The sequence below is a fragment of the Sciurus vulgaris genome (genome assembly GCF_902686455.1).
Source record: "Sciurus vulgaris genome assembly, chromosome: 18".
NCBI lineage: Eukaryota > Metazoa > Chordata > Mammalia > Rodentia > Sciuridae > Sciurus > Sciurus vulgaris.
The window spans coordinates 15,332,600-15,355,939 of NC_136479.1; the positions used below are offsets into that span (position 1 = coordinate 15,332,600).

Sequence of the window (23,340 nt, forward strand, 5' to 3'; positions counted from 1 at the left end):
ATCTACAACTACAATGCTTTAGAAAGAAATGAGATCAGAAAATATCTTTGTGTACCAGAAAATATTTTTAAAAAGATTCATCTTGAGTGTGACTTATGTGCCATCTTGGTGAGCCCGCGGGGCCTTGTGCTCGCAAGACAAGCACTCTACCAACTGAGCTATCTCCCAAGCCCTATGTGCCATCTTGAAAAAAGAATGGCATCCAAGAAAAGTTCTCCTAATGGACACATCTTTTGTCATTCACACTGGAATTTAGCTATATTTAATTTGTGCAAGACTGTTATTGAGATATATAATTGTATTTTAGGCAGTAGGTAAATCATAGAACCATTGCTTTAAATATTCTAAAGCAGTTGCCTAGTTTGGGAGGATAACGTGATTGGTTCTCTTACAGTGTATTTATGTTTTGTGAATTCATATCTTTGCAATGTAAGTCTTCTTAACATGTGAAAACTTCCTATCTTTTTCATAATTTTTTTTCTGAGATACAGTCACATGTACCAACTAAATTCATCTCCCTCCAGGATATCTCTGTGAGATGGAGGACAGGGATTATTACGCCATTGTATGGAGGAGGAAACTGAGGCTGGGGTAACTTGCCCAAGAACCCCCTCCTCCCCGCCAATCAATATTAGACCAAGACAAAACACAAGGACTTTTTTTCCCCCTCCATTATCTAAAATTTAAAGTCTTGTTTATTCTTGGCCAATCAGCTGTTTCTATTATAACTCAAGGGGGACAAAAGGGAGTGAGAGCACCCAACCCTCATGTGGCTTAAGGACCCACAGGTGGCACTTACCAAGCAGAGAGGAGTAGAGCCTCATCATTGAGAAGGCAAGGTGGATGGGAGACGTCTGGACCACAAATTTACACTGATGGCGAATAAAGTCCAGGCAGGGCTGGACCAGCCACATGAACATATCATTCACCTGAGAGCAGAAAGCTGTGTGAGATTTGTAGACATTACTGAAAAAGGAGCTGAAGGCTAAGAGCTCAGTCCCTCTGCCTCAGGAGGCTGGGGAGGTAAGACTGCTGATCACTTTTGAGTGTAGGTTCAAAATTTAAATGTCTCAAATTCTGATTTTTATCTTTTGTGGGTTGGTGATATTTGGCACAATACTTTCTCATGATGCTGGGCAGTGGCAGCAAGATAGCTCCCTGTCTGTCCTGCAGTCACAGGAGAAACAACTGATACTTCACAGTGTGCTGTGTTGCTGAACTCTAATGTTTGGTAGATCAGGAGGATAAAATGCATTTTCAATTTGTGATAGATCTGTTGAGACATAACCTCATCTTAAGCTGAGGAGCATGTGTATTTATCCAGTCAACAGATATTTATTGAGCATCTACTAATTGCATTGAAGGGGTGCTGGGGAAAGACAGCATGAGATAGACAGAGTTCCTGCTGGCTTACGACCTGAGGAGCAAGGAAGACAGACAATAAAAAACCAAACAAGGAAATAAATAAAATACAGATTGTGGAAAAGTATTCACAGGAAACAAATGAGGTCCGATGGAGAATAACAGAAAGGGTGTAAATCAGTTGGTCAGGGAAGGTTGGTCCAACCCATGAAATGAACTGGGACAAGACTTCTAATATGAGGAATAAAACGTGCAAAAGCTTCGACATGGTGAAACCTGGAGATTTCTAGAAGGAAGTCAAGGGAGAAGAGCTGGAGGATAATGAGGTGAGGCTGGAGAGAGAACACCAGGGATGAGGTCGTAGAGGCAGCCAGGGCCAGGTGACAGGGGACTGTGGGGCCTTCTGAGCCGAAGACCTTGGGGACGGGCTGGGGATGTAGCTCAGTGGTGGAGGGCTGGCCTAGCATTCATGAGGTCCTGGGTCCCATCCCCAATACTACAAGAAAAAGCAAAAACGACATCAGGGAGTCCCTGAAGGACTTTACAAGCATGGGCCTTGGTAGCATTTAGTGTGTGTTTTGGGGAGACTGGTTCCTGAATGTGCACATGGACATGTACCTGTTTACCGATGCACATGCTCTACATATTATACATATATGTACATGGTAACAGTATCCCTGTGGTTGGACAGAACTCAACCCTTGGCTCCCTCTGTGGGGACTTTCCTAAGGCTGTCCCTTAATACAGGGATTAACAGACAAGAGGCACCACAAACACAGGCTGTCCCTATCTCCTTCCCTCGTCCGAGGGTGCGGTTAGGCGTCTGTGACCTGAACTTTCCCAGCTCCTTAAGGAAGGGAAGAAGGGAACCGTCATTTGCAGCAGCTGCAGGGAGAGCATTTCTTTCTGGATCTGGCTTCCTCCTTGAAGGAGATGTGGAGGATGGGTTACAGGGAGGGGGAATGGCCGCAGAGAGGAACACGGCTCTTCCTGACATGGTATTCCTCTACGGCGACTTCTACAGAGATTTCTGTTAACAGGTAACGGAAGAAAGGGTGACAGTGGAGGAAGAAGTGACAAAAGGAGCATTCCTCAGCACCAGGATTCACCCCAGGGAGCTGAGGAGCAATGGAGAAGGTGGAAGAGGAGGGAGAACTGACTGCACCACTCCATCCCCACGACATGAAAAATACAGCTGAAAAAAAAAAAAAAGGCAGGCAGACAGGAAACAAGGTAACTGGGGACAGGCAGGGCATCCCCTCCCCTTCTTGCAATTCTCGAACTCTGAAGGTGAAGATGTACCTAGAATGTCCTTCAGATGAGTAGGGAAATGGGGGTGGTGTGGGAGGAAAGGGGCCCGCGGGTCTCACCAATTCATGGTGTTCCTCCGTGAGGCTGGTGGGCAGAGTGTCCATGTACGAGTCTTTCAGGGGCTTCCAGCCTAGCTGGTGCGGCTCCATGTAGATCATCCCACACCTGGGAAGCACAGAGAACCAGGCTAGTGCTCTCCTGTTTGTTAGGAACGCTGACCAACATTTACTGAACATCTGCTGTATTCCCTGCTCTATGCTAGGCCTTAGAGACCTTGACAATGACCTTCACCTACCCACATGACCTCCCTGTTCTATTCCTGAGTTTCCCAGCTGAGGTGACACAGCATCTTGAACCTTGACTTCTTTCCTTCTTACATACTTTAATAATATTCTTTGTGTTCCTAAAATGTATACACACATATATTTTAATTTTAGTTGTTTTTAACAATTTAAGTGGGGACTGAAGTGGAGCAAATTATATATCATGCATATATGATTATGTCAAAATGAACTCCCTTATTATGCATAACTATAATGCACTGATAAAAACATTAAAATAAACAAAAGGGGTATCATTCTGAAGGTGATATTGTGGACTTAGTTTTATACATACTATTGCTGTGATTTGATCCTTAATATATTTACAAAGACTTATCTGTATAGTTGCATGTTAGTGCAGCTCATTTATTTTGCAAGATATGCATATTACAATTGATGATTATACTGTACTCCAGTTACTCCTGTTTATGGGCACATTTAGACTGTTTCTAAATGTTATTGTGAGTTGTGACACTGAGTATTCTTTATAGATCTCCTATTGTTCATAGGTAATTCTCTGCTGAGCATGTAGTTAGGAGTCGAATTCCTGGGTCATGCACGGGCAAATGGAAGCTCAACTGTTGGAGATAAAGTCAAATACTTTTCCAAAGTACTTGCTCAATTTTAGACTCCCACCAGCAGTGTTTGGATTAATGACTGATTTATCACAAATGTAAGTGAACAGCAAATACAACGGGTGATTTGCAGGGTTTAATCACCTTTGTGGCTTTTCAGAGCTTTCCTTCCTGATTGGGTGTGGATGCCAGTGTTGGTGACTTACCTACTCACAGTGGCAGGGGAGGCCTGTTCCAGGTCTGCTGGCTCAAAGATCAGACTCATCTTGGGGCTCATCTGGATGATCTCTCCACTCATTAAACACAGCTGAAAGGGTAAAGCAGAGGGATAGGGATGAAGGACAGGCATAGGGGTTAAATCCCACCTGCAAGTGAAAGCTCTCAGTGGAGACAGAGCTGGTTTGAATGCATTCCACAAATACTGAGCACCTACTACATGCCAGGCACATAGTTGTTTCTAAGCCCCTTCCTCTGAGTTTAACCACACATCCTCATCCTGTTTTATCTGCTCAAGTCTCTTGAAAGACTAAATTTTGAATCCTGTCAATGGACTAGTCCATGGCTGGCATGACAAGAATCTTTCCATAAATATTTTTTGGAATGGAATGGAAGAGCATTGGAAGTCTTAGCATTCGGCAGGTACATCCCTGTAAAAAGTGCAAAAACGCAAAGATGAGCCTCAGGAGGTACATACCATCGCCATTTGCCCACCTGGGCTCAGGTGAGACCTCAAGGTCCAAAGAGGAAGCCTGAGACCCAGGGAAGGGAAAACACCCTGGGTCCCTGCTGCTCCTCTTATTTTGTGGTTAAAAAGTTCCCTGCAAGGGGTTGGGGGGATAGCTCAGTTGGTAGAGTGCTTGCCTTGCAAGTGCAAGGTCCTGAGTTCAATCCCCAGCACTGCAAAACAAAATAAAACAAAACAAAACAAAAAAACCAAAAAAGTTCCCTGCATATTACCTGGCCCACATCGCTGCATGCATCCCCCTTGGGAAAAGTCACGACTACTGTAGGGCTAACACCACCAGCTGTGTCATCTCTGAATATCAAGAAAAGTAAGAGAGACCACCCTCTGTGACTGGAGTTTGATTTACATCCAGAGTTGAGAGGAACCATTAGGGAATACCCTGATTATAACTCTCATAATACTTCTTATCTTAAGACTGTGATGGGCTGACAGATCTGGCTCCATGAGAATGTTACAGGCCAGACTCTAAGGGAAATGACTAAACAGACTCCATTTTGCTCTGAGACTCCATGTTATGTAAGAAATAAGCTTCTCCCATGGGAGCACCCCACCTCTGTCCCCATCATCAGTTACTTAGCGTGACGTGTTTAACAATACAGAATGACAATTCCTATGTAAAGAAAAATTGCTCTCTTTTGATTCCTATTGCTCCTGAACAATGTACCATGTGAACAGTGATTGTGTGGATGGTTAGTACTATTCTTTAGTTTGTACCTAGGTAAGGGTCATTTTGACCCATTTCTCCCTCTGTTGATGATCTCATGATGTTGGTTTGTAATTTTGAATCAAAGAAACAGACATTTATGATCGATCTGATTTTTGGTATAAGAACCCCTACAACCCTATGGTCGGGCTGTTTTCCCAATAGCCATTTTTGGGGGCATTTGCGGCCAGTTTAATAAAGACTCTCAAATTTGGACTCCTCAGTGGTGACTGGTCTGTTCTTAAGTTGCACCCCATAACAAGACCAACAGATACATTAGTTTACATGGTACAGACCATATCACATAATAAAACATTTCTATTTTTATGTTACACCATCAAAATTATGCACATGCTAGAATTAACGTATGTGTATAATTTGGATAATTAGGACTTCCTTTGTTGAGTATGACTTACTCATGTGACATTTAAACAGTTTAAAAATATGTTTTGATTTGATAATGGCATATATTCAGTGTAGGACTCTCATTTGAAGTAACAATACATTTTATTTAACTTTATTATTTCATTTTAAGCAATAGTTTATAGTGCTTGCTTGCTGTCAGGCCTATGATAAGCAGTTTGCAAATATTAACTTATCGAATCTTCCTAACAACACTATGCAGACACTGTCATTTCCATTTATAGATGAAAAAATTGAGGCCTTGAGAAAATAAAGAGTATGTCTGAGGTTACTGGGCTGCCTGGTGTGGGCCAGGATTTGAGCCCTGCCTGGCTTGGGTCCAAGCTCTTTAGTGTTACTATATTTTCTGTGGCAGACTATCTTTTTCAAAGACTCTAACAACGCATCCATTCCACGTGTACTTCATAGTGTGACCTTGTCCACCTTCATCAAGAGATGGTATCTATTTCCCTGTTCTGTTGACTCTGGGTAAGTGTGCAACGTCTTTAACCAACAGAACCAGAGGAAGTGACTGAGTGTCATTCTAAGCAAGACCTTTCAATTCTTGGAAACTTCCATTGCCTGCCTCTTGGAAGTCAGACACTACATAAGAAGTGCCACTATCTAGAGACCACCATGCAAGAACCCCAAGTCAACAAATGGGCTAAGGATTATGAACAGATGCTTCACAGAAAAGATCTACAAGAAATCAATAAACATATGAAAAAATGTTCACCATCTTTAGTAATAAGAGAAATGCAAATCAAAACCACCCTAAGATTCCATCTCATCCCAACTAGAATGGCGAGTATCAAGAATACAAGCAACAATAGGTGTTGGAGAGGATGTGGGGAAAAAGGTGTACTCATACACTGCTGGTGGGGCTGCAAATTAGTGCAGCCACTCTGGAAAGCAGTGTGGAGATCGCTTAGAAAACTTGGAATGGAACCACCATTTGACCCAGCTATCCCACTCCTTGGCCTATACCCAAAGGACTTAAAATCAGCATACTACAGAGATAACAGCCACATCAGTGTTCATAGCTGCTCAACTCACAATAGCCAGACTGTGGAACCAACCTAGATGTCCTTCAGTTGATGAATGGATAAAGAAACTGTGGTATATATATACAATGGAATATTACTCAACTATAAAGAAGACTAAAATTATGGCATTTGCAGGCAAATGGATGAAATTGGGGAATATCATGCTAAGTGAGATAAACCAATCTCAAAAATCCAAAGGGCGAATGATCTCACTGATAAGCAGATGATGACACATAATGGGGGGTGGGAGGGGAGCAAGAATGGAGGAAGCGGGGACTATATAGAGGGAAATGAGGTGTGGGAGGGGTGGGGGGAAGGAAAAAATAACAGAATGAATCAAACATCGTTACCCTATGTAAATGTATGATTACGCAAATGGTATGCTGTTACTCCATATACAAACAGAAACAACATGTATCCCATTTGTTTACAATAAAAATAAATTTAAAAAAAAAAATCCAAGTCGTGTGGAGAGGTCTGGAAGATGAGATGCTATTTAGAGAAAGAGAGAGAGAAAGAAAGAGGGCAAGAGGAATGAGTACCTGCAGAGTGAAGAAGCTGTCTTGAATGTGGATCCTCTAGTCCAGTTGCCCCAACTAAAATCACCAGAATTAAAAACCAGTTGCCTAGCTGAGCCCTTTCAAAATGCCCAAACCACAAAATCATGAGAAAAATAGTTGTTCTAAGCCATTAAGTATTGGCATAGTTTATTAGACAGCAATGAACAACCAAAACACATTTCATATGCATTATCTTTTAATTATCAACAGCCTTATTATATTTTTACGAATGTGAAAACCAAGTTATATAAGTTGCCCAATACAACTCAGCTCAGTGGTAGAACAGGAAGTTCAATCTGATGTCAGCATTAAGGTTTTTAACCACTGTTCAACACTGTTTTTAATCACCTTTAGCTTACTGACTATAAATACAAACAAACGTAATTCATGAACTGGAAACTGTCTTCTCTCATGGAGTATTTACTTAGTGTGATAAACACATGTGTTTGTATCATTTCAATCACTCACTTTAATAAAAGATGTTGTATCCCACCCATGAAAAAGTAATAGATGCCACAGCTACCTTTTTATTATCATCCAGAACAGTGTTCATATTTTCAATCCAAACAGCATCCACTGGTCCATCAAATATAATCCACTTGCGGTCATCAGACACCGAAGATGCTTGTTCCCGGAAAGCATTGGCGAGGACACCGTCTGTCCACTCGTGGCTCACTGGGTCAAAGAACCCATACAGCTGCCCCATCGTGATGGCCTTGGGATTGATGATCTTGTACTCCACGGCAAACTCCTCCATCTGGTTGGCTGGGCAAGAAGGTCCAACACTAGTTACAAAGGCTCCAGTGAGACCAGACCATCAGGCAAGAGATAATGCCATCTCAGAGGCTGACCCACATTTACAAAGATGCTATCTAAGGAAGCGTCCTTAGAAAATGTGTGCTCAGTCCTTATAAAGACTGGGGTATCTGGAGAGAATATGCCTTAAATTGTGGGGTTATTATGGTCAGTGGTTTTCTATCATACTTTCTTCTGAGCCTTATTTTCATCAGGGCAAGAATGCCAGTCAGATCCAGGATAAAAAAAAAAAAAATTCTGACTGGACCTAAAAGAACTCAAGAATTATAGAAGAAGAGAAGTCATCAAGTCATCTTCTCAGTCCTCTTTACTCACCTAGCTGTCCTGGCCACCCTAAGGACCTTGGCTTTGGTGTGGGATGATGAAACAGTTGACAGGTAAAGCGATTCTGGAAGAGGGTGGTTACTTTCCTCTATCCTAGGGGCTGGCTTAGCTCAGTGTCATTTCTTTCCAGGGAAATGCACACAGTTTGAGTACTAGAACCCAATCAGAATAACTAGGATGATGCACAGTATTTATAACAGAAAATAATGACATTTCTACCTGATCATTCAGAGTAAGGAAAAGTTGGAGTGTGTGAGCCAAGCACTAAATAAAGAAGATTTCTGCAGAATTCTGAGGCAATATAATGGTGTACAGCCTCCTTTTTCTTCATTTAGTTTCTTAAACTATATTTAAGTGCTGAAATTATTACCATATTTAAATTTGAAATGCCAAAATTAGTTATTAAATCTAAATTATCTCCTAAAACAAAATCTAAAAAAAAAATCCAACACAATTGAATCATCAAATGTCATTATAAAACAATTTTAAATGAAGGACTTGAAGTGATTATATAAACATACAACCCTGGGCTGCTTTTCAGAACCACAGGTTTGCCCTTTGTACCAAACAAACAACAAATTGTAAACCCCCAAACTGTTTCTCTGGCAATAAACAGCTTTTATTTGTTGAGTAGGCATAGAGTTAGGTTATTTACCTGCATAATCTCATTTAACAATCCCATTTTATGATCCCATTTTACAGTTAGGAAACCAGAGGATAAGCAAGTTATTTTTAACCATTTGAGTGTAATTCAAAAATAGGAGCTCTTTTTCCCTACCTAAAAAAGAAGGATGAAGGAAGACAGGGAGAAAAGAACAGAAGAGAAAAGGAAGGAAAAAGAGAAGGGAAGAAGGGATGAAAATAGAAAGAAAAGAAACCATCCAAAGGTTTGCTTTTGGACTGATGTTGTTTAGACCAATGATAGGAGTTCCTCTGTCACTGGGGAACTGTGAGAAGCCACTTGTTCAGCATTTGAGAAGTTTCCTCCAGCCTTAATGACAGACACATAAAGCCCCTTGTTAGAATTCCCCTACCCCACCATTTATTTTCCGCCTGCAGACATCTGCGTGCCATATTCTATTTCTAGATCTGACATCACGATTCAGGATTGGCAAAACCCACAGCCTGGCATTATCTCAACATGGAGCCAGCCAGCTGAGCAGGGAGTCCTGTCCTTGCTGGAAGTCAGGGATATGAGGTTTACCTTCATATAAATCACCCAGAGCCGCAGCCAACACCTTATAAGCACAGGTCTTTCCGCCCATAGGGTCTCCGACAATCATATAGCCATGTCTTACCAGCATCATCTCATAGATCTGGGAGGAGACATGTAAGAAGTTAATCATTAGTTGGGTTCTATGACCATACCCATAATCCCAGTGACTCAGGAGGCGGAGGCAGAAGAACCCCAAGTTCGAGGCTGGCCTCAGCAATTTAGTGAGAACCTCATCAATTTAGCGGACTATCTAAAAAAAAAAAAAAAAAAAGAGCTGGGGATGTGGTTCAGTGGTAAAGCATCCCTGGGTTCAATCCCTAGTATCAAAAAATGTTGATCACCGCAAAGCTCCCCACATTGCAAGTTGTTCAAAGGTCAATGAGGAGCACCTGGGTTGTGGCTCAGGGGTAGAATGCCTGCCTAGCATGTGTGAAGCCCTGGGTTCAATACTCAGCACTTCATATAAATGCAGAAAATAAAGGTCCATCAACAACTAAAAAAAAAATGTAAAAAGAATGCTGCAGTAAGGGCTGGGGAGATAGCTCAGTCGATAGAGTGCTTGCCTTGCAAGCACTAAGGCCCTGGGTTCGATCCCCAGCACCACAAAAAGAAAAAAAAAAGAAAGAACGCTGCAGTGAGTATTCTTTTTTTAAAAAAAAGTCAATGAGGAAGGAAAAGCTGAAAGAGGGTTTTTCATATACACTCCTAACTGGTGAACTGCAATCCTTTTGATAATCTATTCCTTTTTTTTTTTTTTTAGATGTTGGTAAACCTTTATTTTCTTCATTTATTTATATGTGGTGCTGAGAATCAAGCTCAGTGCCTCCGACATGCCAGGCAAGCACTCTACCACTGAGCCACGACTCCAGCCCTGGTAATCTATTAAAATATTTTTGGATGAATAAGTATATGTGTGTCTCAGATTGTTTAAGGAATAGGAGCTACTATTTGTTTTTCATCTATCTATGTGCTAAGTACCAAATTATTTCATTTAATCTACTCAAGTATCATTAACCACCTTTTACACTGAGAACACTGAGCTCAAAAGAGGTTTAGTAATTTGTCCAAGCTCTTCAGTGATGGATCCGGGATTTGGACACAGGGCTGTCTGACTTCAATGCCTCTAATCTTTTCATTACATCATTACTATTGCCATTTCCTTTTTATTTTCTTTTAAACAATTTTTGATTGGTATATAATATTTGCACTTTTATGGGGTAAGAGTCAGGGTAATTAGCATCTCCGCATCTTGCAAAATTTACCATTTCTATGATCTCACTAAAGTTAGAGTAGAATGACAGTTGCTAGAGGATAGGAGTCATGTGACTTTCAGAACCATTCAAGGCCAAGTTGAGACCTCTGAGATCTGTCGCTAGAGCCAGTTGGAGGGGATGCTTCCTCCCACCCCACACCCCTTTTTTTTTTCTGGGCTTGAACCTGGAACAGTGTAAGCCTGAGGCTGCTGGTGGTAGGTGTGGGGACCTGAGTAGGAATTTTTAGCATATGTAGACAGAGGCAGAGCTCAGAAATGCTGAGAGGTAGATTCCCGATGACATTAACTAAAATCTCAGATCCTGCTGCGCCTGAGGCCAACACGTTCCTGCAATTCCCAAATTAGGTGAGTGAATAAATTCCTTTTTATTGATTAAGGCAGTGTGAATTGGATTTCTATCATTCAGAATGGAGAAATACTGGCTAATTTAAATCTCAGTGCCCCTGAGACTAGGTTTCATTCTCAAATTCAAAAAGAAACCCCAAGGAAGATGGCTAGGGGCAAGTGTTGCTTATTAAATTTCAACTTCTAGAGATAGAAACTGAAGATACAATACATCAAGTGGTCGATTAACTTCATCTCTACTCAGGCACCTCTGTTTGCTGTCAGTCCAGCTCCCATCTGCTCTCGGTCTTTTTTATTTTTTAATTTTTCAGTACTGGAGATTGAACCCAGGGTGCTTTATCCCTCAGCTATATCCCCCGTCCTTTCTATTTTTTAAAATTTGAGACAGGGTCTAAGTTGCTTATAGCCTTGCTAATTTGCAGAGGCTGGATTCAAACTTGCCATCCTCAGCCTCCCAACTCACTGGGATTACAGGCATGCACCCATAGCCAGCTGCCCTAAGTCTTTCTAGTTCCTGACTCCAGTAGACAGTAGAAAAGTGCGTTCCCATACAGGTATAAGGAACCAACCTGGATAATTTTTCCAATAAACCAAGGCACTGGCTGGAGTTTCATCTTTTTTGAGTTCTCATTCAGTGCTTCCAGAAAAACTTCATAGTCTGGTTTTGGAAGCACGACTCCAGGAAAAAGATCTGAGATAATTCCCTGTTCACAAGAATTCAGGAAAAAGTGGAAAGGATGACGTATCAGGTATGTGATATCAACATTTTCCTAAAAGTGAGATCTACAGACAACAGAAATATTTAAGAATTTCCAAAGCTTATTTTTCCTGCACCAAAATTCATCTGAAATCACAAACGTCAGCACTGCTAATCATGATTACTCTTCCAAGAGATTTTAAAAGTCAGTAAATACTTAATGAATCATAAGTACTAATTGCTACTCACTATACTAAGGATGAACAAACAGCCTGAGAAGAAAGACAGGTATAAATTAGTTACAGAAGGGACCTACTTATGGTTTTTTTTTTTTTTTGGGGGGGGGGTGCTGGGGATCGAACCCAGGGCCTTGAGCTGACAAGGCAAGCACGCTACTGACTGAGCTATCTTCCCAGCCCCCAGAAGGGACCTACTTATATTGGATAAAAGCAACTACCTAAACCCAACAACATATATTATCCTATTAGAGAGACCATTTTGATTAAAATTAGAAACTAGGAATGCTTTTTACCATTATTATTTAACATATGGAAGAAGTGGATCAGGCCACAGAGATGTTGGGTGGAATGAGGGAGGGTGTCAAGAAATGAAAAAAGATATGGAAAAGGTGACCAAAAAAAAATTCATCTTCAGAGGGTGAACCTGGGTCCTCACACTGCATACCTGAAACAGAGGAACATCTTGAGCTAAGAACTTGGCCAGGTTGACGTCCAGCAAGGCCCGGAGCAGCAAGACACTTTCGTCCTCCTCCGGGTACTTGAGCTTCAAGTTTCCTGCGGCAGTGAGCACAGACTTGACAGCCCGCATGCCATAGTCGTAGTGATGCTGGGAGGACAGCTGCTCTGAGCACAGGCGGTAGGTCGCAACGATCTTCTGGGCAAGGCTAGGACAGAAGGACACGTCTGCAGATCCTTGTCCCTGTCCCTTCAGAAACCAGGCTTGCCTATGGACTTGATGGGCAGCCAAAAGTCTTTCTTTTAGAGTTAGCATAATGACTTCAGGAAATAACTCTCTTTCAAATTTAAGATAAAAAAAAAAAGACAAGCACACACGTGTGTATAACACGTACTGTGGTTGAGATCACATTATATACTTTCCTGTGCACACGTGAATGTATGTGCACATGTGTACACATGCACATATACACACATGCATATATACAAGATGGGGAAGAACACATCAGATAATCACAGTGTTAATCCCTGTAGAGGGGGACTAGAGGAAAGTTCACTTTTTTCACTTCTGTGACATTTTTATTTTGTTGAATAACATTTCACCTTTTAATTCAAGAAAACCAATTCAAAATGTAATATACTCAGCACACGACAGGTGTGCACTCACTGCATGGCCATTTCCCATTCTTCCTGGACACACAGCTGGAGCTCAGTTCCCAGTGTGCTGTACAGCTAGGGGCAGGCATGCTCCTGTTTGTAGGTCAGTGGAATGTGAATGGAGTGACACATGTCAGGTCCAGGGCTGGCCCAGGAAAACCCCCTCCCTGAGGTCCTCGGGGCCACGAGCTGCAGTCATGAGATAAACAAAGCCTGGGTCCTGGAACCATCCCTTGGGGGAGACTGCTCCTAATCAGAAACATCTGCTTTAAATTTCCAGTGAGTAAAATTCAAGTGTTCGTCATGCTAAGTCACTGGATTGGGGTGGTGACCCTAAGTAATATACTAATGTACATTCCCCTGAGGGAAATCCTCTTTACAGAACTGATTCACTTTAAAAGCAAAGATTTTGTGCTGTTTACCAGCATCTAGCACAGGGCTAAGCATAAGGTGGGTTGCTCGAAAAAAGTTTCATTAATTGAATTGAATGTGCAAATAAATTAATTGAATGGGTAAACCAACGCAATGCAGGTCTAGCACAGAAAAGTAAATGAAGCTTCACATGAGGGAGGAAGTCTCCAAGTCTAGGAAGGGGGACACATTCTGTTCAGGATTTCTGCAGCAAAATACTCACCTGTGGAGACATCTGTTGTGACAAAAAAAAAAAAAAGAAAAGAAATCCATCGATCCCAGCAAAGGCCAAGTAATGACAAATATAGTTTGGAATAGACCAAAAAAAACATTTTACAATGATTATTCATAAGTTTTAGTGCACATGTTGTGTACACGTATGCACATAAAGATGTTGATCTGTGTGTGTGTGTGTGTGTGTGTGTGTGTGTGTGTGTGTCTTGGAAAATTGGGTAATACTTGATTGAGAAATAACCCAGCTACTGGGAGTCAATAAATGTTATGTCAGTAACAATTTAATTAAATTGTTAAATAATATTAAAAATTTCCCTTCGACTTTCATGGTTCACTATCTTACCTTAAACCACTTAGTAATGTGGTATGGATATATCAGAGTGAAGGGTGGGATCTGAATGGCTACTCACCCTAATAGAAGTCCAGGTGTAAAGACAGAGGAAGCCCTTTCTTGGGCACGTGGGCATTTCTTCATCAGAAATGCGGCTGGGAGCAAAGCCGGGACTATAAGTTCTCAAATCAGCCAGTGAGAGGAAGCGAGTTTCTTAAGTGTTTCTTTTTCAAGTTTTTAAATTCACCACAAAAAAATCCACTCTTTTTAAGGGCCTTCGCAACCCACTGGAAAACCAATATAACTCACCTTCTGGAGTCCAGAAACCCCATAGAATAGAGGGAGATTTCTCCAATGAGGGCATAATCTGGCACCATCATGGCCACTGTCCGGAATAAGGCCTGGGAAAGAAGTAACCAATCAAAAGCAGAACACAAACAGGGAGGCTCCTGAGGGAATGCACATCTACAGAGAAAATGGGAAGGAGCATGATCACTCAGGACACTCCAGTGACAAGTGAGGAAAGGAGGGCCCAAGAATGATTCAACTCAGAGGGACCATCTTCAGTGGATGACGCTTCCCCTTCATCCCTGCCCAAGTATGTGCTATTACACCGAGTCCCTCAACGGCTGTATGGAAGCTCTTAGGTGCTTGTGTCCCAACACCTCATTCTCCTGTGTCAAATGAGGATGTCTCATAGTATCTTTCAACTGTTGGAGCTTCCTGGTGTTCAACATGGACATCGGAAGTCATTTAGGAACACCAGACCAACACGTACCAGAATTGTCCTCAAGTCACAGAGATCTTAATTTGAGTTCTTGTTTCTTAGCCAAGGGCAAGTTATATAACCCACCTAGACCTCAGATGTTTCACCTCAAGATGAACTAGTAATTTTACCTCTTCTATCATAAGAACAAATGATATAATGTAAGTCAAGTGTTTACACATGGATATGGCACCGAGTGAGCACTCAATAAACATCAACTATGGTGTTACTATCTTGGACCCTAGAGGAAGTGATTTGCCGGAGTCATGCAGTAAGTTATAGATAAAGCCTGGTTGGAATCCAGGCTCGCTGACACCAACCCCTGGTGCTCTGTATTTGCCACATTGTCTCATGAAAGTTCTTTGTGTGGATCTGACATGGTTGTTGTCTGGGATGAGGGAAAGGGGTAGTTAACAACCTGGTGGTAAAAAAAAAAAAAAAAAATGAGAAATATGGGTCCGAATTCTACTTTGGCATTCACTAGCTTACACTGGCCTACAGGGGAGGAGCACCTGATGAATTTCCTTGACTCTTTTGTATTCTTAAGAGAGAAGAAGTGGTCTGTCTGAATAAGATTGAAGGGTACTCGCCTTAATGCATTTCTAGCAGGTGGAGTACCTTGTATAAAGTTGGGGGATCTGGGCGTGTCTGTCTTTCTCAATCCTTCCACTCAAGAGGATGGAGCAACAAATTAATATCAAAGGAAGCAGGTCTGGAAGTCTCTGGTCTCTCTTTTCATGCACCTGGGTGGTAGGGGACCTAAACGTCTTATACCCTTTGGTTGTGTGTTTGTGTGTGTGTTTGCCTTCCATGAATGCAGCATGCTAAGGTCATCTAAGGCTATCTGTCCCTTGAAGATGGCCTGCCTCTTTCCCTTTCAGAAGTACTTTCCTTCTTCCACTAGCAACAGGGCCAATGGATATTGCTTTGGTTGTAGCTCAGGCCAGATCAGCAATCGGCACTGGAAACAAATAAGCACTCATTCTATTTCTCTAGTCGGCAGGACGTCCTGTGGCCTGCGTTGGTATGGAAACTACTTAGGTTCGGCCTGCTTGGTAGGCAAGGGGAGCTCTACACGGTCCAGGCTAGGTTTGCCCGAGTTCTCCATGCTGAAATTTGATGTTCTCTGTTAAAGAGCTCTACTTTGGCCTACAGTAATTTCTTTTAATTGAATCAAGATCTAAAAAATTAGGAGATTTCATGCAAAAATACAAATTCCTAGTTTGTTCTGAACAAAAAAAAAAAAAAAAAAAAAATAGGGAGAGAGAGAAAGGTGACAATTCCAGCTTGGCAACAGTGGGCTTGACTGCGAGGTGACTGTGCCTTTGCAGTCACCAGAGTTCGTGGCTTGCCTGCCTCCCTGGTTTATATCTTCGTTCTGACCCCGGCAGACAACCAAAATGGCGACCCTCGCCCTCGTGTTCATTGTTTCCTACTTGCCATTGGTCATCGTGTATGTATTCCCTTTCTTCCTAAGACCTTGGTGAGGAAGGGGCCGTGTTCTGGGGCCAAGTACTCTTTTACTGCCATTGGTGCTTCATGATTACTTCTGCCAGCTAAAAAGTGCTAGCTGCTCCCATAGCCAGGCTTCTCTACGAGCCCCCCTCGGGTGAGCACCTCCAGAAGTCGCTGTCCTCTAAGGTATACCTGGCATTCAGCAGCATGTTTACCTTGAGGTTATCGGGCAGCTCGGCCCTGCCGGCATACCCGGGGTTCATGGTGATGAAGACGGCACAGGTTGGGTTCAGAGAGAGCTCGGTCCCCTCAAAGACGAATATCTTCAGTTTCCGGATAATGGCTTGTTGGATGCTGAGAATCTGCTGGGCCACCACGGACAGCACTTCTACCTGTGGTGGGAATGCGGGCTCTGCCAGGGTCCCCTCAAAAAGGAACCCCACCTCCTGAGAACCAGACCTTCATGCTCGAAATTAGGAGATTAGGAGCATGGTTTGGGGTTTTGGCAAAGAAAAGGGCTGTGTGTGCATGCGTGTGCGTGTGTGTGTGCATGTAAATAGTTTCCATAATATTTTGTCTTTGTTTCAACACTTAGGATTGTGCTTGTCCCATGAAAGGTACTCAGTGTAATGGGTCCAAACCATGCTTACATTTCCCGATCTCTGTTCTTCGCCCAAATATAGTTAATCACCCACTCTTTTGTGATGTGTCTTTTGAACCACTACTATAAATTTCTATCGGACTCTATTTGTTGCATTTGGTTTTTAATTCTACTTACTAGACTGTATCAGCCTAGAGGGGAAGATAATTTCTTACTCATCTTTGCGTCATGAACACATGCAGAGTTGCTGACATACAGTAGCTGCTTAATACATTTTTGAAAGAGTCAGTAAATGAATGCATATGGTAGGGAGGTAGAGATGTGTATGTAAGATATGTGTTCTGCCTCCTTGTGGATGCTTCGTATACCTACTCTATTCAAGGCCACAGAGGAAACATAAGGCCCTATCGCTAAGGAGCTGAGAGCCCACAAAGGATCCTCTATGCTCATCCCCTTTGTTCTTTAGTCTGGAAGCAGACTTACCTCAATCCTGTTGAACTCATCGAAACAGGCCCATGCTCCAGCCTGGGCCAGCCCCTTGAAGAACTTCCCCATGGCTTTGTAATCCAAACCATCGGAGCAGTTGAAGACCACGCACTAGAAAGAGGGAGGATGTGAGCACCACTAAGGATGGACTCCATCGTCTCCGTACTCCCTGGCACCCTGAAGGAGGGGTGGGGCTCCTCTCTTGGTATTCCACTCTCTTCTTATTCCCTGTTCTTCTTGTTAAACTAAATCATCTTGAACTTCATGCTCAATTCCCAGGACAGGGGTCCAGAGAGGGGCGGGAAGAACTAGCTGGTGGAGACAAATGGCATTTCCTCACCTGCTTGGCCAAAGCTTTGGCCAGATCTTTGGTGGTTTCCGTCTTGCCTGTTCCTGCTGGACCCTCTGGGGCTCCCCCAAGGTTCAGCTTCAAAGCACCCATCAGAGTCCTAAGGAGAAGAAAACAAGAATGCAGTGCCCAAGTCCTGAGACACAGGAAAGAAACTGACTTTTTGTTTATTTTGGTTGATGCAAAGTTTAAAAAGTTCCCTCTGATTATATAACCACTATATCATTATAAAAAATTCTCAGTATTGTAAACTAAGAGCCTGGTGCCTGGGTGGCAGCCATAAACATTTATTTGAATGAATGACTGAATGAATAAAGGAATATATACATAAATGAATCAAATAAATGTGAAAGGTACTTAAAAATGTCACTTTCAAAGAGCACTAGGGCTAATGGAATGGTGAAAATAAATGTATCTCTCCTAGCAGACTATGAACTCTTGAGTTCAGGAGCTGTATTTTGATTCATTTCTATATCCTCAGCAAGAGAATACAGTGCCTGGCATGTGCAAGACGAATGTCAGAAATGAATGACATGCTAACTTGTTCAGCCCTTGGTATAAGTCCTTACGAATTCAGTTAACACACTACCTTGAAATCTTCTGCATATGTAACCCCCAACCCTAACTAGATTTAGGGTTCCTTGCATGTAGCACAGGAAAGTTCAAGAAATAGTTGTTCACAAGAACTGTAGTTAATAACAGTGTACTATATTCAGAATTTTAGTTAAATGGCAGATTAAAGATACTCATGCCACCCAGGGTAAAATAGGTAACTGTGAGATCAAGGATGGGCTAATTTGTTCCACTATTAGAAATCATTGTGATATCATATTGAATGTCTCTAATATACACACTAAAATTTATTTTAAAAAGAAATAGTTGTCGAATAGAATAATGAGTAGAATAAATGAATTAATGAATAAAAAGTCACAGAACATAGGAAACAAGGGATTGAAGATTTCAAAGGGAGAAAATCCTCTCAAGTATTATTTTTATAATCTAAAAAATTTCACTCTAAGGAAAAATACAAAAGCAAATAAAATCTGAATATCATCACATTGATGAGCCTACAAAATACAGGTTGCTCATGTCAGGAATTCCATGGAAAGTGGCAAAGTGCTTAGCTGAGCACCCAATGACCGTTATCTCTTCAGCAGGTTGGCTGGAAGGGCTTAGGGATGCCTTGTCTGGTCCTTGGCCTGGCTACTTGTCAATCTCTTGGCCACAGGATCTCCAGGCACCCTCCTGATTCCTGCCACTGCAGAACTTTCTGCTCAGATACCAGACCTTTTTCACAGCCGTGTACCCATGTTCTGCTGGTTGGTTCTAAGGTTGTGCATTTGCACCAGCACCTGTACTTGTTTCTCGTTTCTAGCCTGGAGACCTAGTTTCCATTCCCATCTGTGGGATGATGGTGACTCAAAGAAAAGTTCCAAAATCTAAGAATCTGAAATGTAGAGGGGAACAAATCCAAGACAGCCTGGGCCTCTTCCCCAGAGTCTTTTCCTTCTGGAGTTCTCTGTTCGCCCCTCAATCTGGGAGCCCCAGAGAGTACCTGTAACAGCGGTCAGTGAGGGGTGTGATCACCAGCCGGGGGGAGTTCCCCAGGTACTCGTAGCCGTACAAGGCTTCCGTGGTTATCATCTGCACGTGCACATCGTTTGCCTCCCAGTAGTAGCGCAGCTGTGAGATCCACTGGAAATCATTCAGATTAGAGATTCTGTCCTCAGCTAACTTGGCCACCACGTCACGAGCTTTTGGGACCCAGATGCAGAAACACAGGTGAGGAGCTGTCCGAATCTCCCATCTCCGCGGCCTCCTCAATTAGAAGAAGCTGTTACTAAGGCCACATCTCCCAACAGTGTCAGGTTCTGTTCCCCTCCTTCCCACCCTCAATCTGCAGGCAGCAGCAGCTCTCAGAAGGCAGTCTTTGCCTTCTCCCAAGGAGTGGCCAGAGGATCTGCTGCATTGTCTTCCCTCAGAGAGTAGAAGTATTAAATGTGTATACTCTGAAATCAGACTGCCTTGTTTCAAATTTCAGTTCCACCATGAACTAGCTGTGTGATTTTGGAGCAATTACGGAATCTCTCTGTCCCTTAACTGCATAATCTATAAAATGGGGATAACACAGTACCTACCGTATATGTTTGTTATGAGAACTAATGAATATGTATGTGTGTAATATACAGGTATATAACATAATATATACCCATTCATTACACAGAAATAAAGAGAGACAAATTTAGAGAATGACCTGCCTCCAGCATATAAAAATAGTATATAAGAATTTACTACTGTTATTTATCCCCAGATTCTTGAAGGACTGACTCAAAGGGCTTTGCAATATGTAGCAATCCCAAATACTTCCATCTCCCATTATGACCCTTTTGGCTCTGTAGCAGGCCTTCGGGATATCCTAGGAAAATTCGATCAATTTGACCTAAAATAGTTGCCCTGGGAATGTGTCCCATGAACCCAGGGTTAGAGGTATTCTCCCCCGCTAGGACTTGAAGAACAAGCAAAGAGATGAATTTCTAGCTCTTCTCCTTTCTCTCATAGAATTGTGAAACTAACAATTTTCTCACAGTGACAGGAGCGCTAAAATTGAAGAGTGGGTACAGTTTCATGAAAATCATTAATTATCTTTTAGGCAGCTCATGGGGCAAGGGATACCAAGATCTCCAAGCTAGTATAGCAGGCTAGAAATTAGGAGCTTAGAATTGTAACTCGGTGGTACTGGGGATTGAACCCAGGGTGCTGTACTACTGAGCCCCTCTCAACCACCCCCAGACCTTGAGACAGTCTCCCTAAATTGCCGAGGCTGGCCTCGAACGTGTAATCCTCTTGCCTCAGCCTTCCAATTCTCTGGGATTATAGGTGCCCACCATCACCCAGCTTCTCAGAAACAAAAAAGGGAAGCTTCTGCAAGCCTGCTGTCTCTCTGAAAGAGGTCCTCTTTACTTCAAATTTATTACAGTATAAGCCAAAGCCCTGCAGAGAAGAATCCTTGAAGGTTATACTAGCTCTTCCTTCCTTCCCAAGGAACTGAACTCCCCATTGAGCTCTTGAGAGAACCCATGAAATGCTGGCAGGAGTAGGGTCTGCATGAGCGTTTCAAGAGGAAAGTAAATCTCAAGGGGTTGTTGGAGTTGCCCGTGCTATGCAGTGTGTGTGCTTGTGTGTGTGTGTGCGCATGTGTGTATATACACATGCATGCATGCACACTTGTGCTTGTGAACCCAACCACTCTGGGCTACCCTGGGCAATAGCCACGTCTGCTTTTATTATCCCTACCAGCAGGGCATGAGACCATAGTGGGTCACATTCCTCTCCTCTCTCCCTGATCTTATGCTAGTCTATCTGAATGAAATCAGACTGAAATGAGCATCAGCCCTGAGGGAATAAAATGCTGTGACATGCCAGTAGGAAGCTGAGTTTGTGAGCAAGAGAGCCACTGTTCCCAGGCAACCAGCCTGGTCCAGCCCTGGTTTCCTTGGTGATGATGGAGTGAGGGTGTGAGGGTGGTCTGTTTTATATAAAGACCCCAGTTCTTCCTCCTCCTCCTCCTGCTAGTCTTCTTTTTGTTTTTCGTGTCTTTTAAAGGGAGAGCTGGAAGGCGTCATCCTCACCCCCTGCATCACTGCCCATTTCCAGTCCCTGGGGTTTGGAATCAGACGAGAAGTCTCCGATCTGTACTCTGTGCCTCTTAGCAAGTTATTTACCTCACTGAGCATCAAGTTCTTTATCCCTGAAACATGTGGAAATGAGATAACACAAGCACTTAGCACAAAGCTTGGTACCTACTGAGTGTTCAAGAATATGAGCCACGGCTGCTTCAAGGAAATCAGTCGCCAAGTTAGTGAATCTCAGAAATGACTTTGGTCATCGCAGTCTGAGTAAGAACCCTGCTTGGAGGGTCCCTTGGAAGGATAGGGTTGGGGACAGGAGAGGAAATGATGGAGACAAACAGGGCCCTTTGGCACTGGCTTCTGTCCTTACCCTCACCTCACTCTCAGTTGGAGAAGCCTCTCCGTTACGGGGAAGGAAAACCTGAATCATTCCGTTCAGGAGGACGGAGCAGCAAGTCCGGCAGGCAAACCTGGACAATCAGGGAAGAATTTCCAGGGAAATTCTTGCTTACCGTGGACATCGATGACCGTGAGGGCCCCAAGAGTGAGTCGGGCTCCGCTGCTCAGTTTCCCTCGCACCAGCTGGACAATCTGTGCAATCTGGTCATTGCTCTTTTTCAGAAAATCCTGGCAGGAGCCACAGGAGGCAATCAATTACACTGGATTCTCTCCCCAGCAATTCCCATCTCAGGGACTGACATCATTCCAGCCAGACTCCTGTATGTCAGCTCTCAAATCCGCAGCCATTAACCTCTGGATGAATTTTAAATGCATTAGGCTAACTAAAAGCGGCTGGATTTGGAAGGCTTCATACTGTACAATCTTATTTTTATGATATTATAGAAAAGGCAAAACGACAAGGGCAGAAAACAGGCGATGGCAGAGTCTTGGAGCAGAGAAGGGTTGACTACTGAGGGTGCAAGGGAATTTGGGGTGGAGAGGAACTGTTCATCTCTCGGTCACGATGGGCACGAGAACCCTGGCCTCTGAGATGCTGTGGCATACATTGTTTTTGTTTAGGAGACAAAACATGGCAACTCTTGATTATATGTTATTTGAATCCTAGGGGATGCTTGGCTCTCCACTGCAGGCTTCATGGCAGGCTCGCTTACCGGTAGGGTATTTTCAACCAGGGCTTGGGACACCTCCTTGGTCCAAAAGATGGAGGAGACGCAGATAACCACCTGGCCAGGCCACTGCAAGACCCAGGAGTTACGAGGGACCTGGGAAGGGGCAGGGATTTGTTGTAGGGTCAGTTCATCGTGTGTGGTTTAAACTGACTTTCTAAAAGCATGCCCAACCACCTCACTCGGACAAAGAAAACAAAATCCTCTCCCCCGCCCTCAGATGCTAAGAAGCTTGACATCTCTGGGATTACTGATTTATATCTTCCTCCCTGAAGCTTATAAGAAAAAAAAAAAAAAAACCAACAATAATTTCATCAACTTTGCATTTTTTGCATGCAAAATATATCAAGTTTTATACGGTTATAATCAAGGTGATGTTCTGAGAATACTCATAACTACTCTTTTTAATGGCTATGTAATATTACAGGGCTGTATCAGTTTTTTATGCATTTTTTTTTAAAGCCATGACCCCCTTCTCCCACTTTTCCCCTTCAACTACAGATCGGAAGTGGGCAAACAATGGCCTGGGGACCAAATCTGGTCACTCTTGTCTTTGTAAATAAAGTTTTATTGGAACACAGCAATGCTCATCATTTACATATTGTCTATGCTGTCCTTGTGATACAAGGGCAAAGTTAAATAGCTGGGAGGTGAGAGGGAGTCTGTCCCACAGAAATGAACCTGCTTTATTTATCATCTGGCCCTTTACAGAAAATGTTAGTGAAGTTTTGCTACATATTTGCTTGCATGAACTAATTTCATATTGATAGCTATTTCTTCTTAATTTTTGATTTAGAATTAAATATAGGAAAACAGATATGCCTTCCATTCGCCATACAAAGACTACTGTGAGGGACAGGAGGGTGGTTCCTGAGTACTTTAGGGGGAAGGTGTTAATTGAATG

The 23,340-nt window shown here is 42.8% G+C and overlaps 1 protein-coding gene across 7 annotated transcripts in view; it reads right to left on the minus strand.

Annotated features, from left to right (window-relative positions):
- DNAH3 (dynein axonemal heavy chain 3) overlaps positions 1–23,340 on the minus strand; it is a 463,090-nt gene that overhangs the window by 71,780 nt on the left and 367,970 nt on the right. For all 7 annotated transcript variants that reach the window (XM_079120030.1, XM_079120029.1, XM_079120028.1 and 4 more), the window contains 14 exons: positions 22,422–22,532; positions 21,822–21,936; positions 19,236–19,434; positions 17,672–17,780; positions 17,329–17,442; positions 16,460–16,636; positions 14,333–14,424; positions 12,380–12,599; positions 11,568–11,702; positions 9,369–9,480; positions 7,548–7,789; positions 3,775–3,875; positions 2,733–2,838; positions 800–929 (listed from right to left, as the gene is read on the minus strand). In XM_079120030.1, coding sequence (XP_078976156.1) covers positions 800–929; positions 2,733–2,838; positions 3,775–3,875; positions 7,548–7,789; positions 9,369–9,480; positions 11,568–11,702; positions 12,380–12,599; positions 14,333–14,424; positions 16,460–16,636; positions 17,329–17,442; positions 17,672–17,780; positions 19,236–19,434; positions 21,822–21,936; positions 22,422–22,532 — 1,963 coding nt within the window. The remainder of the gene's footprint in view (positions 1–799; positions 930–2,732; positions 2,839–3,774; positions 3,876–7,547; positions 7,790–9,368; positions 9,481–11,567; positions 11,703–12,379; positions 12,600–14,332; positions 14,425–16,459; positions 16,637–17,328; positions 17,443–17,671; positions 17,781–19,235; positions 19,435–21,821; positions 21,937–22,421; positions 22,533–23,340) is intronic.